The sequence below is a fragment of the Nelumbo lutea genome, chromosome 1 (genome assembly GCF_056320005.1).
Source record: "Nelumbo lutea isolate HS-2025 chromosome 1, American lotus-T2T, whole genome shotgun sequence".
Classification (NCBI taxonomy): Eukaryota; Viridiplantae; Streptophyta; class Magnoliopsida; order Proteales; family Nelumbonaceae; genus Nelumbo; species Nelumbo lutea.
The window spans coordinates 212,216,915-212,231,346 of record NC_142684.1 but is presented as its reverse complement, the minus strand read 5'-3'; the positions used below and the strand labels follow the sequence as shown (position 1 = coordinate 212,231,346).

The following is a 14,432-nucleotide window of genomic DNA, read 5'->3' as shown; positions in this document are numbered from 1 at the left end:
AATTTTTCCTTCCCCTCTTTTCACAAACAATGTGTGATCAAATTGACACTATTTGTTGCCTGTTTGTTGAACAACTACATAAAACCTGCTGAATCGGGCTCTTGGTGATTGTTTCAGGCCATATAATGACTTTTTTAACCTACACACTTTCTGTTCATCACCTTGAGATTGGAAACCAGGGGATTGTACCATGCACACTTCTTCTTCAAGATCACCATTTAGAAATGCATTCATGATATCTAGTTGATGAAGGTCCCAATCAAGATTAACGGCTAAAGAGAAAATGACTCTAATGGAGTTCATCTTAGCAACTAGTGCAAAGGTTTCTGCATAATCCACTCCATACACTTGTGTAAACTCTTTTTCCACAAAACGAGCTTTATACCGCTCTACTATGCCATCAGCCATATGTTTTAGTGGCTCTACTATGCCACTAAACCCATTTACTCAGGAAGATCCACCAATTCCCATGTACCATTTTTATGTAAAGCATTAATTTCTTCCTTCATTGCATTTGTCCATTCAGGCACCAACAGAGGTTCTACCACATTCTTAGGGATAGGAACATTGTCAATGGAAGAAATAAAGGCCCGAAAGGAATGTGAAATGTCCTAATAGGAAACAAAATGAGAAATGGGATGTTTAGTGGTGCAAGACCTAACACCTTTCCAGTGAGCAAGTGGAAGGTCAAGGTCAACAATGGAGATATCAATAGCAATAGGGTCAAAAACATCAATGGGAACCAAGGTACCTAGTTGGGTAGGATCCACCCCTGGAGAATTTGATGGCATTGGTGGTACAGCTTTTAGGTGCTCCACATCTCTTGAACATGGTTAGCCTTTGTGAAGATGAAAGTAAACACAGAAGGAAAGAGGATCAGGAAGATGAGGGAGTTGAACCTATTTTCCCTCATTCCTACACTCCCCCTAAGGAGAAATAGGGAAGAAAGGCTCACTCTCAAAGAAAGAGACATCCATAGAAATGTAATATTTCCGAGAGGCTGGATCAAAGCACTGGTACCCCTTCTGAATTGTGGAGTACTCCAAGAAGATGCAAGGAATACCAGAAGGATCTAATTTTCCACGAGTGGGTGACAAGTTTTGAACAAAGCAATGACAACCAAACACACATGGAGGAATAGAAAGGAAAGGAGCTTTGGAAAAACGGAGCTGATGTGGGGCTTTGCACTCTAACCAATGAGAGGGCATATGATTAATGAGATAAGCAACACAAAGTACAACCTCAAGCCAAAAAGTTTTGGGACATTCATATGAATCAGTAACACCCTAGCCACTTCAAGAAGATGCAGGTTCTTTCTTTCAGCAACACCATTTTGTTGGGGTGTTCGGGCACATGAGCTACGGTGAAGTGATCAACGTGAAGCAAAGAACTCCGTGAGATCACTATGAAAGTATTCTTTGGCATTATCGGATTGGAATTTCTGTTTGAATTGGGTGAAGATCATTCGTTGGAAAGTTTGGATAATTTTTTGTACTTTATCCCTAGTTCACATGGGATACACCCATGTGTATCTAGAGTAATCATCAATAAAGGTAATAAAATACTTGTAGCCACTCTTAGATGGTAAAGTAACAGGGCCCCAAACATCAGAATTAACAATATAGAAAGGAAATTCAGATTTATTATTCTTTGAAGAAAAATGAGTTCTACAAGGTTTACTCAATTGACACGTTTGACATGTAAACTCTAACATGGACACCGACTTAAACAACTCTGGGAATACCAATTTCAAAGACTCAAAAGATAAATGACCAAGACGACTGTCCAATAAATAAACCTGACTCTTAGACTCTGTGACTGTAAGACCAGCCTTATTTTTTAGCATGTAAAGTCCATCCAGCTATGGTAATTTTGGAACATCTAAAACATTAGAAAGGGTAAGACCAAATGAGAAATGGTTCCTTGACCAGATATGGTAGTGTATGACCCGTCAGCAAGTCTCACCTTGTCTCTTCCAAAGAGAAGATGATAGGTTTGAAAGTAAGTGGACTTATCAGTCATGTTTTGGCGCTCCAAAATTACCTGAAAGTAAGTGGAGTTACCAATCAGGGGAATGAGACCATACATGGAAAGTTGTGGCAGAATTACCTGATCTAGACGCAAATGAGGTTGAGGGAGGAGCATCCATCTAACGAATTGCCCTACCATAGAGTTCTAAATGGTCACAAAAGGAATTAATGATATCCTCCCTAGGGTCAGAACCAGAGGTGTATATCTGAGTTACAGTAGTAGTAGGGGGCTAATTCTCCTGAGTAGCCATGTTTGCCGTAGTGAACTTTCTCGGACCTTTCTGTCCTAATTTCTTATTCAAATCTAGACCTTGTTTCTTACTCAATTCCTGAGCCCATTTTGGCTTCCCATGAAGTTCCCAGCATGTATCACAGGTACGTCGAGACTTCTGGCAGTGGGTGCACCATAGTTTGTCTTTCTCGTCCACCCATTTTTGAAAGTCCCCCTTCTTAAAGGGATTTCCCCCACCTGTAACAATATTCCCTTTCGATGCCAACACAACTACATCCTCCCATAATTATTCATCAAATTTCTTTTACTTTCCTCTGATTGTACTAATGCATATACCTCCTGGACAAATGGAAGATCCTTGCTGCCTAGGATCTGGACTCTAATGGATTCATACACGGAGTTCAAGCCATGGAGAAATGCAAATACTCACTGCTGGGAAACAAGGGACTTGTATGCTTTTGCATCTTCATCACACTTCCAATCCACACTTTGATAGTGATCTAACTCCTTCCAGATGGAGGTCAAGTCTGAATAGTAAACAAATAGACTCCTTTCCCCCTGTTTGCAAGTAGGTTATTCCACCTATAATTGATAGATCTTTGCAAAGTGGCGCAATTCAGAATAGGTTGACTTTGTTTGTTCCCAAATCTCATAAGCCATTTCAGCCCACATAAAATTTCTTCTCACCTGAGGTTGCATAAAGACTAGAAGCCAAGACATGACCATGCTGTTTTCCTAGTTCTATCTACCATATTCAGCACTGCAAGAATTAGGTTCTTTAATTCTCCCATTTATATATCCTACATTTCCCCTTCAGTAATGTACAACCTGATCCCCTTCGACCATTCCAAGTAATTCAGACCATCAAGAGGTATGACAGCCATAGGGAAAGATAAATCCATACCCCCACTCAGTCCATTTTGCATCGAGGAAACACCAGATGTGGCAGAATCTTCACCACTCATGATAACTGTTTCAGGTCACACCCAAAGTAGTCACAAAACCCTAAAACAGTACAATCCAACACCCCAGAAAGTCAATGTTTATTTAATTTTATCTCCAGTCCACACAATTCCCCTCTTCACACACTATATTACTGTTAAAAAAATTGTCTTTGCACCAGGAAACTAGAGACAACAACCTTTCAGTTCAAACACAGCCCTTCAATCATCAAATAAGAAAAGTCTACTGCCCTTCAATCATCAAATAAGAAAAGTCTACTGCCCTTCAATCATCAAAGAAGAAAAGTCTATTGCTGTTACAGTACATAAAGGTCATCTCCTGACCTACAAACATACTATAGGACTACTGTCAAAGCATATACAGGTCATCATCGACCTACAAATCATCACAAGGATCAACCGATCCCACAAAAAAGGAAAGAAGAGGTGCTGATCACCTCACAACAGTTAACTATTACAGGTTCTGTCAGGTACACGACCAGAAAAAAAAAATTTAAATGGCGTGAACCTACCTCTAGAACAGTCCAATGCTGTGCTCTGGAGTAAAACCAACAGCAGCTGGTGAAGAGAGAAGACAGAAAAAGAAGGCATGCTCGATCTCCTTTCAGATCCAAGAGTCCAGCTCTGATACCATATTGTCCAGAAGATGAGAAGAAGAGAAGAGAGAAAAGAGAAAAAAGATTTGAGAGCCAAAAGTTAGGCTGGCAGCGCCAGCTTTTAGTATTTATATTAGGGCGACATAAACAAATAAAAGGGAGAAATCACAACAGTACCCCTGCGGTACTAATCTGAGTATACTAAGAGACTTTTAACATATAACTAATAGACGTTTAACAATGTAAAAGGTACCACAGGAAAAAACTGGTGTTAGTTTTAATGGTGTTTTAGTTAGTGTTACAAGCAAGCTGGATTAGATTCTTGATGTGTTAATATGTAACAAGACAAATAAAACGTTGTCCTTTAAAATGCCACATCTTTCCATTCTTCAAATTATTTATTTATTTTTTTTTAATTGTCACAAGTAAAACAGATATCGTTTTACTAGCATATGAAATATATTAATCTGAAAAGCACTACAATGATACGAACATCTAGGATCCTGACAATGACCACAGAGTAAGACAAATAATGAAAAGACAAACAAGGATACAAATTGTTAAAGAGGCTAAAGTCATTCAATTATTATAACTGTGTTTTAAGTGTATAATTAGAAAAAGAATAGGCAGTTATTAGATGTAAGCTTACATGAGAAGTTCTAATCTTCCACTGAAGTTGATCATATAAACGCTGCAAACATACCAAAAGAAACAATGAGGTGTGCCCCAGAAGACAGAAAAAGTACAAGGGAGAATACAGAAGCCAAAGAAAAAGCAAAATACAAAGAACAACATCAACCAGCAAAGCTGCCTTCCCACAAAATAGAACCCCAATGATCAGTGAAATGATTAAACTTAAGTCCCCTAAAGTGGAATGATATATTAAACATTACAACATGTGTAGGAATAGTGAGTACCCTTGGTCCCTACTCTTTTTTATTTGAGAAGCTAGGTCTTTAATATCCAAAGTGAATACACCGTTCAGATGGGTCCCTAGGTCACCTACCTATCTTGCAGATTCCTTTGCCAGCAGAGATTTTTTCGTCTTTTTCTTTCCTTTTTTTTTTTTTGTGGAGGGGGGGGGGAGCTTCTAGAGGAACTCCTATATTTGACCACTACTTGTTCACAAGCATTTAACTTAAAACACAAGACAGGGGAACCAAAGAGTGATACATTAAAACCCAAGGTATCAAATATGCTGTTCAAAATGCAATTGCAATCCTCGTAACAGCCAGTCCCACCCCCCTCATAGATCTAATTAATGAGTCCTTAGTGCTTACTAGCAGTTTCATCTTTGTGATAAGAACTCCATTATTTCTTTTATATCAGTCTGGGAACTCTATTGTTTGAGTGGACTTTGTCCATTTTATATGTAATTTTGTAAGGCATGTTAACAATACAAAATACAATTACATTTATTACTATCAATTATTATTAATGTTACTGTTATTATTACTGTCATTATTATTAGTTGCTGTTGTTGTTGATGTATATTGGTATGGCTCTAGTTACAATATCTAGGTTTTGTTGAGAGAAAACGAGGAGAAAAGGAGAAGAGAAGGGAATATAGAAAGGTTCGAATGGAGAAGAGAAAGTTACTGTTCACTCTCTCAAACTTGGAATTTTATACTATTGAGAGAAATTACAAGTAAGCCCTCATATAGGTGCCCAAATACAAGAGAAAACCCAAATACAATAGAAGAAAATGACAAGAATACCCTTGCATCCAAACAATCTCGACAGCTCTCAAGTAACATGATGAAAATGGTGTTCCCCTATCTCTTGTATACCCCCCCCCCTCTTTGGTATATAAACTAAGATTCAACCCCTGACTCATGGTTTTATTATTAAAAAAAAAGACTCATGGTTTCATGCAAAAACACATAATATTATAACTTGATGTTAAAAGGCACTTCATCAAAAGACAATGCATATAGGTAAATGGACAACATAATTGTGAAATCCCTATTTGATTCTAGGTTAAAGTAGAGAAGAAGAAGAGAAGAAGAAGAAGAAGAAGAAGAGAAAGAAGAAGAGAAGAAGAAGGGTTCGGCCAGATTAGGAAAAATCAGTCCACCTCTAGCCGACCCACTTGTATTTATCTCCAATAACATAGTTACAAGAAAGACCATATTGTCCCTCATAAGTGATGGGACACAAAACTTAAACTTAAACAAAATAGACCTTTCACTCTTAGATAGATAAATGTAAATGACCAAAATACCCCTGATTTGTGTATTCTAACACTCCCCCTCAAGCAAGAGAGTATATGTCATATAGTCCCAGCTTGTCACAAATATAATCTACTCTGCCCCGAGACAATCCCTTTGTAAAGAGAACCGCCCACTGATTTCCTTAGCTAACATGAGATGTGGCTATCACTCCACTTTTCACTTTCTCTCTCACAAAGTGACAATCGACCTCAATATGTTTGGTTCTCTCATGGAAAACTGGGTTGAAAAAGATATGAACAGTAGCTTGGTTATCACAATATAGTCTCATGGGTTTGTCAACCGAGAACCCCATCTCTTGTAGCAAGTTCTTCAACCATACTAGTTCACATGTGGTATGAGCCATAGCTCTGTACTTAGCTTCTACACTACTCCTTGCCACCACTGTTTGTTTCTTGCTCTTCCAAGTTACAAGATTGCCACCAAGGAAGGTACAATACCCTGTAGTTGATCTCTTGTCTGATATAAAACAAGCCCAATCAGCATCTGTATACCCTACTATTTCAAGAGTCCCTCCACTTCGGTATAGCAAACCACAACCTGGAGCACCCTTCAAGTACCAAACAATCCTTAGAACTGCTTCCCAATGAGGAATCCGAGGATGTTGCATAAACTGACTCACCATACTCATAGCAAATGATATATCTGGTCGGGTAATAGTCAGATAATTCAACTTTCCCACCAACCTCCTGCATCTTCCAGGATCATCAAACTCTTCACCTGCATCAACACTCAACTTGACATTAAGTTCCATAGGAGTCTCTGCTGGTTTAGCACCTAACAGTTATGTTTCTTCAAGTAGGTCAAGAACATATTTTTTAAAATAAGTTAATTCCATGCCCTGACCTTGCAACTTCTATTCCAGGAAGTATTTCAGCTTACCCAAATCCTTCATATTGAAGTGGTCCTGTAGGAATTTCTTCAACCCGTCAATCCCGTTACTGTCACTCCCAATTATGACAATATCATCAACATACACCACTAGGAAGATTTTCCCATCTTTTGAGTCATGGTTGAACACAGAATGGTCTACCTAACACTATTTCATCCCAAATTCTTTCACTACTTCACTAAACCTCCCAAACCATGCACGTGGAGATTATTTCAGTCCATAAATTGCCTTTTTTATTCTATAAACCTTACCATCTTCCCCCTGAAAAACAAACCCTGGCGGTTGCTCCATATACACTTCCTCAATGAGATCACCATGTAGGAAAGCATTTTTGATGTCCAATTGCACAAGAGGCCAATTATATATAGCAGCTAATGAAATCAACACCCGAACTGAACCAATTTTATCCACAGGAGAAAATGTCTCCATATAGTCCACACCATATGGCTGAGAATAGCCCTTGGCCACTAACCTGGCCTTCAATCGCTCCACACTGCCATCTGGAAGATACTTCACTATGTAGACCCACTTACACCCAATAGCATGCTTACTAGGAGGAAGAGCAGTAAGTTCCCACGTGTGATTGTGTTGTAGAGTAGAGAGTTCCTCTTCCATGGCTTGCCGCCACCCTAGGAGGTAAGGCTTCCTGGACAGCCTTGGGAATGGAAACAGATGATAGCAATGATATAAAGTTGCGATGAGAAGCAAAAAGGTGAGCAGCTAAAACATAATGTGAAATAGGATGAGAAGTACAAGTGTGTTTACATTTCCGCAGGGCAATAGGAAGATCAAAGTCTAAGGGAGAAGAAGCAATGACAGGATCTGTCGACAAGGGCTGAATTGGAGGAGGGACTGGAAGAGGAACTTATTCAAGGTGCACTTCTGTGAGTATACACGTGTTTGATTGGTGGCCTCTCAATAGTAACTGGCATGGGAAGTGAATCTGCAACTAGAATGGGAACCACGGGAAGGGGATCCGCAGCAGGGACAAGAAGAGGAACTATAGAGAAAGGAGAAGAAACCCCAGTATCCAAGAAAAAATGAACTAATTCAAAGAAGGTGACATCGGAACACACAAATGACTAATGGAAGTTAGGGTTATAGCACTTATACCCTTTTTGAGTCCTTGAGTAGCCAAGGAAGATACACTTAGTAGCTCATTCATCTAACTTGTCTAAACCAAGACCCAAGTTTTGAACAAAACAAACACATCCAAAGACTCTTGGGGTGAGAGGAAACGGAGACAAGGTGGCAAACAACACCGAGAAGGGGGATTGACTTCCAATGATGGACATGGGCATACAATTGATGAGAAAACAAGATGTGAGGACAGCATCACTCCAAAAATGTTTTGGGACATTCATATTAAGCATCAAAGATCGAGTAGTTTCAAGGAGATGTCGATTTTTCCGTTCAGCCACACCGTTCTATTGTGGGGTGTATGCACAAGAAGTTTGATGAATTATCCCATGGTGCTCTAAGTATTGCTGAAATGGTATTGAGGTGTACTCTTTAGCATTATTGGAGCGAAGAATTTTAATAAGAACACCAAATTGGGTACGTATTTCAACATAAAATTTTTGAAAAATATAAAACACTTCACTGCGATTTCATAAGATAAATCCATGTCATCCTTGAAAAGTCATCAACAAAAATTACAAAATACTTATATCCATTGTATGACATCACTTTGATCGGACCCCATACATCAGAATGAACTAAAGAAAAAGGACTCGAGACACGACTATGAACTCTTGGACTAAAAGAGACTCTATGATGTTTCCCAAGCTGACATGACTCACAATCCAAAGATGAAAGATGACTCAAGGAAGGAACCATCAACTTCAGAGCCTTGAGAGAAGGATGACCAAGTCTGCAGTGCCATTGAAGAGGAGTAAGAGAAGACTGAAAAGCTACTGGAGGGTCACCACCATCAAGGTAATATAATCCACTTGCCTCATGCCCTCCACCAATCTTCATCCCCGTCTTGAGATCCTGAAACACACAAGAAGAGGGATAAAAGGTTATGGAACAATTAATTGACTTGGTTAATCTACTAATAGACAAGGTTAAAAGGGAACTTGGGAACGTATAAAATAGATGATAAAGACAAGGAGGAGAGATCAACATCACCAACACCGCAGATGGGAGATGTAGAACCATTAGCAAGAGTAACTGTTTGAGATATGGAGGACCGAGAAAGAGAAGAAAATACATTAAGAGTCCCAGACATATGGTGCGAGGCTCCGGAGTCAATAATCTAGGGTGAAGACTTGGAAGCCAAGTAAGTCATACCTAAAAGGGCAAAGGTAGTTGTGTTTTGCTAAGATGTCTGAAGAAACTGCTCAAATACTGCACGGGATACACTCACCATCTCCTTCCCAGAAGCACCAGTAGATGTGGAGGGAATCAGGCCAGTTTGCTGACTTTCAGTAATTGTACCACTACCCTTAGTCACAGCATGGTTAGCCCAAGTGTTGGGTGGACCATGTAAATCATACCAAAAATTAACCGTGTGCCCCTCTAATCCACAGTGTGTACACTTCCTAGGGGCATTACTTCTTCCTTTACCACAACCTCCCCCTGAGTCCCGACCTCCACTTCGGCCACTAGCACGATTAAACATGGGACCACCACGGTTACCTGGAAGTCCACGACCACCACTACCACCTCTATTTCCACGGCCTCCCCCTCTAGTCACCACAAAACCAGATCTGTCTGAGAGAGAAGAATGCTCTATAGACTCAATAGATGTCCTCCTGAAATGGACAAAAACTTCTTCAAGTGAGGGAAGAGCAGACCCCCCCCCCCCGTATTTGTGCACGGACAGGCTCATATTCATCCTTCAAATGCACCAAAAACCTTGTCACATCAAATTGTTCACGCTGTTGTTGTTGAATCTGAACATCCAGTGTCAGAGGATGATACACATTGAGCTCATTTCGGATATTCCTTAGATTTGCATAGTATTCCTCCAAGCTTTGACTGCCTTTTTCAGATAATATTACTCTTGGTATAACTGATACACCCAAGTTGTATTGTCTTGTCTGGAGTACAGTTTCTTAGTATGATCCCAGATTTCTTTAGTTGTATCTAGGAACATAAAGTTCACGCAAATTTTTTGTTCCATGCTATTCCACAGCCATGTCATTATTTGTGCATTTTCCTGTTCCCAGTCACTAAACCCTGGAGAATCAGAGGAGGGTTTCTCCTCTCTCACATGTTTTACTTTTTTCTTGGCCTTTAAAAACACCTCCACAGATTTTGCCCATGGCACATAATTCTCACCATTCAACTTAATAGATGTCATTTGAACATTTAGGTAATCTGGAGAAATCATAACACCTATTTTATTGTCATTCCCATCTCTAATCGATGTCATCTTAACTAATTCACCTTCAAATATTCAGCACAATTTCACACACTTCAAAACTTTTCTCACTCTCAACACCACCAACTTCTTCAAATACACATTGCACAACAAATACAAAAACTGAAATCACTCAGTCATTAAATTAAGCATCTGTACTGCACACTGCAAAACCATTCACACACCAAATACAAGGGCTGAAGTCACTCAGCCATTAAACCAAACACAAAAATCAGTATAAACACCACCACACAACACAAGGTTTCACTTTCAACTATTCAGAATCACCCACACACCATTCAACATAGTACAACCACCACCACACCACTGCTGTCGTGAACTTCAGCAGTCGAAAAACTCTACTTTCAGCACACATATGAGGTAAAAACAATGAAGAACAAGGCTGATATGCATACTAATCACCTCAAACCTCCACGACAAAATATTTTGAACCAAAACACAGCATTTACAGTCCACTATTTGGGCAAAAAACAGAGCTGCTCATACCTGTCCACAAACAACCCTCTTCATATCACAGAATAGAGGGCATCTAATACACAACCTTAACGACCACCACCACAGTAACTGGAGGCATACTCACCTCCAAAACCACAAAATGACCTCTCCTTTTCGGCCTCTTGTCGAGCTTACACTCAGGCTAGAAGAAAATCGAAGAAAGCTGAAATAGTTGGCGGCGAACCCAGGAAGAAGACAAACAGTGAGGAAAGAAAAAAAATGGAAAAGAGAACTAGGTTTTATTGCTCTGATACCATGTGAAATCCCTATTTGATTCTAGGTTAAAGTAGAGAAGAAGAAGAGGAGAAGAAGAAGAAGAAGAAGAAGAGAAAGAAGAGAAGAAGAAGGGTTCGAACAGATTAGGAAAAATCAGTCCACCTCTAGACGACCCACTTGTATTTATCTCCAATAACATAGTTACAAGAAAGACCATATTGTCCCTCATAAGTGATGGGACACATAAGTTAAACTTAAACAAAATAGACCTTTCACTCTCAGATATATAAACCCAAATGACCAAAATACCCCTGATTTGTGTATTCTAACAGTAATGAATATCATATTCCCTTCCTTAATTATTCTTAATGAACATATAAGATACAATAGCACTAAGAAAATACTCATGATAAAACAAAAAGAGTATTAGAAATGAACTCTGAATACCTTAACATTATTGCAAATAGTAGAAGCATTTATTGCATGAGGTCGAATACCATACTCGGTCAATAAGCCAAGCATAGATGACGTAAAAATATATCGCTCATCCTCTGCATCCTGGAGAGAGAGTAAATTATGAATAAAATATATGAGGTGTTACATGCACATATAAGACAAGACATGCAGAGTAAATTATGAATATTTGTAAGTGAAAAAAAAAAGGATATATGAAAAGTTTACTAGTAAATATTTAATCCTTTTCCCCTAACCACTCCAACCAGATCTCCATTACAACCAGCTAGAGACTTTACCAGCAAGCTAGATTTTTATCCAAAGTTCACAGTCGCACCCAGAAAAGGAGAGAATATAGTAGTGGTATTTTTGGTTCTTGGTAAAAAAAAAAAAACTCAGTTGTGTCAAGAATGTTCACAATAAATAAGAAGATGAAATACATGCTAATATATTTTGTCCAAAGAAATTCTGCTGAAAAAAAGTCTTATTTTGTCAGATTGGAGGTGCTGTTTTTGCAATGTGCAAGTAGAATCCCCCAGGTATCTCTTCCTTCATTGCAAGTTTAGTTCTGCAGTTTGGTCTCACTTCTTCAAATCCCTGAATCTAAGTTGGTGCATACCAGCCTCAGTTAGAGCTCTTTAGAGGAATGGCATATTCATGGGCTGTCCAAGAAAGGAAAGTTATGCTGGACTTCCATCCCTATGGCAGTTCTGTGGGCTGTATGGTCATAAAGGAACAATAGTATTTTTGAAAAAAAAAAATCTTCTACTGAAGCCGAGAAAAGTTAGATGTCTATACATACTGATTTTAGAGATAGTATTTCTGATTATACTTTTTTGAGGATGGCCTTCTATTGAGGTCCTACTTTATGTACAGCTTCTCAATGTACACAGGACCTTTCATTAATACAATCATACTTTACCTTTTCTCAAAAGAAATACATGCTAATATATGTATCTGAAATTTACCAAAAGTGATTCAAAAACTAAAATTAATTTATCACTAAAGTTGAAAATGAGTAAATGTTTGCTGAACTTTTTCTTTATTTTTTTCCTGTTTTTTTTAATGTTTATGCAAAAATTAGCTGAAATAATAATTCAATTTCCATACGAAGGCATGGTCAAGTTAGATTTTTACAGTATTCCATAGTAGAATGGACTACATCTCTACAGATTTACTTCAGTAAAAATTACCTTTAGATCATGAGCTAATTTTATGTTTTCTTCAAGATCATCTTTCCTGTGTGCCAGTTCAGCTAAAGCAGAAGTTATAGCGTCTTTCTGCCTTTGATCAAGTGCCTAGTTTCTCAAAAGAAAATTTAGTTATAACTTAGATCACAAAAAGAAATAAAACACAAAAATCCAATCAAATCATTTCAAGAATAAAGTCTATTTTACTAAGATGTATACAAACCATTCGCAAATCTGAATATTTCCTCTCCGATACATGTTTCTCATTCAGAAGTTGCAGCTCCTGAAAACCATACATGGCCAGCATTTTCTTGTAAATTAGAAGTCAAGATGTATATGTTTAAAATGTTGAAACATAAACAAGGGTATAAGCAGAGATCTCTTCGCTAAGACACCAAGATATTTCAATATGATTAGTTTACTCATATTGGTGTAACACAGTACCAATACTAATATAGATTACTCCAAGGATACTTCTAAACTTCAAATTAAGTCTTTAATGGCACTCAAGGCTGTAACTCTTGAATACTGACAAGTTATCTAATTCTTTCATCAAGAAAACATTAAATGGCACATCATAGAAAAAATTAGCATAAGTTCATAAAGATGCATAAAATTTTGAATGATGTATATAATATAAAACAGATGTTAAGCATAAATATAAAAGGAGGGGTCGAGCATGAAACAACACTCCGGAATGGGATATCCATACTCATATTCATGTCCAGAACTTGGGAAATGAAGACAAATCCCCATTTCCCATATTAGTGTGCATAACTATATCAACATCTGAGCATCCCAAGCATTTAAATACTACACCTTGATGCAAGCCTCTGAAATTTTTTCACGGAGTTGCAGTATCTCCTCTTTCTGTGCCTTAATTTTTAAATAAAGTTCCTGTTCATATACATCGGAAAAAATAGACCACACCAAGATCCTGTATAAGCTCAACAAAAAAAAAAATTAAAGATAAAGTTCAAAAACTACATATATGGAAAGAAAACAGCACCATAGCCTCTTGGTCTGAGTGATAACTAACATCATGATCTCCTTGATCTCCTTTGAGGTTCCTATCAAATTGCATTTCAGTGGGATGCCTAAGGAACAATCACAGAATTAGCTTAAAATTGATAATGTGCTTGAGAATTTTGATTAATAAGATATGTAAATAAATAATGTAGGGAGTCTTAGGAATAAATTTTGAATGAAACTTTTCTAGTTACCCTGGTTCTAGCATAAATCATGTATGGAATCTTAGGCATCAATTTTTAATGAATGTTTTCCAGTTACCCTGGTTTGAGCATAACCTGCTTTTGGTGGAAGACATTGCATTGGCCACCAATAGATCTCTTGAAGACAACATCAGATTACACAGAACAGAATACTTTCTGCAATCATCATCTGATCTCACATTTTACCTAGTGCTGCTCCCAAAACAATATTTCATATATCAGACGAGAACTTGGTTATCATTGTATATGTAATCCAAACCCTACTCCCAAATGCTGTAACAAGGTATCAACCACCAAAAATTATGTTAGCAGAGATGAGGAAAAAGTAGTTGAGTAAAATATAATTTACAAAGAAAATACATTATGAAGAATAAAAAGTGGCCACCATGCAATAACTATACAAACTGGTAAGATACACTTCATCCAATTTATTTCTGTCCTCTTTTTACATTTTTTGGGGGAAGAGGGGATAAACAATCAACAAGCAACAAGCTTGATCAAAAAACCAAAAA

At 38.0% G+C, this 14,432-nt stretch overlaps 1 protein-coding gene across 13 annotated transcripts in view; it reads right to left on the bottom strand.

Moving 5' to 3' along the window:
* The window catches only part of LOC148880830 (uncharacterized), a 132,125-nt gene that overhangs the window by 114,096 nt on the left and 3,597 nt on the right, over window positions 1–14,432 (bottom strand). For 5 of the 13 annotated variants that reach the window (XM_088962882.1, XM_088962880.1, XM_088962891.1 and 2 more), the window contains exons 2-8: window positions 13,996–14,193; window positions 13,698–13,785; window positions 13,508–13,585; window positions 12,912–12,971; window positions 12,692–12,796; window positions 11,493–11,603; window positions 4,470–4,511 (exon numbers count right to left, since the gene is read on the bottom strand). In XM_088962882.1, the coding sequence (XP_088819008.1) occupies window positions 4,470–4,511; window positions 11,493–11,603; window positions 12,692–12,796; window positions 12,912–12,971; window positions 13,508–13,585; window positions 13,698–13,785; window positions 13,996–14,051 (540 nt within the window). In that variant the 5' untranslated portion in view covers window positions 14,052–14,193. Of the gene's footprint in view, window positions 1–4,469; window positions 4,512–11,492; window positions 11,604–12,691; window positions 12,797–12,911; window positions 12,972–13,507; window positions 13,626–13,697; window positions 13,786–13,978; window positions 14,194–14,432 lie in introns of those variants that run through there. The other 8 variants (XM_088962878.1, XM_088962879.1, XM_088962881.1 and 5 more) reach the window with 5 other exon arrangements.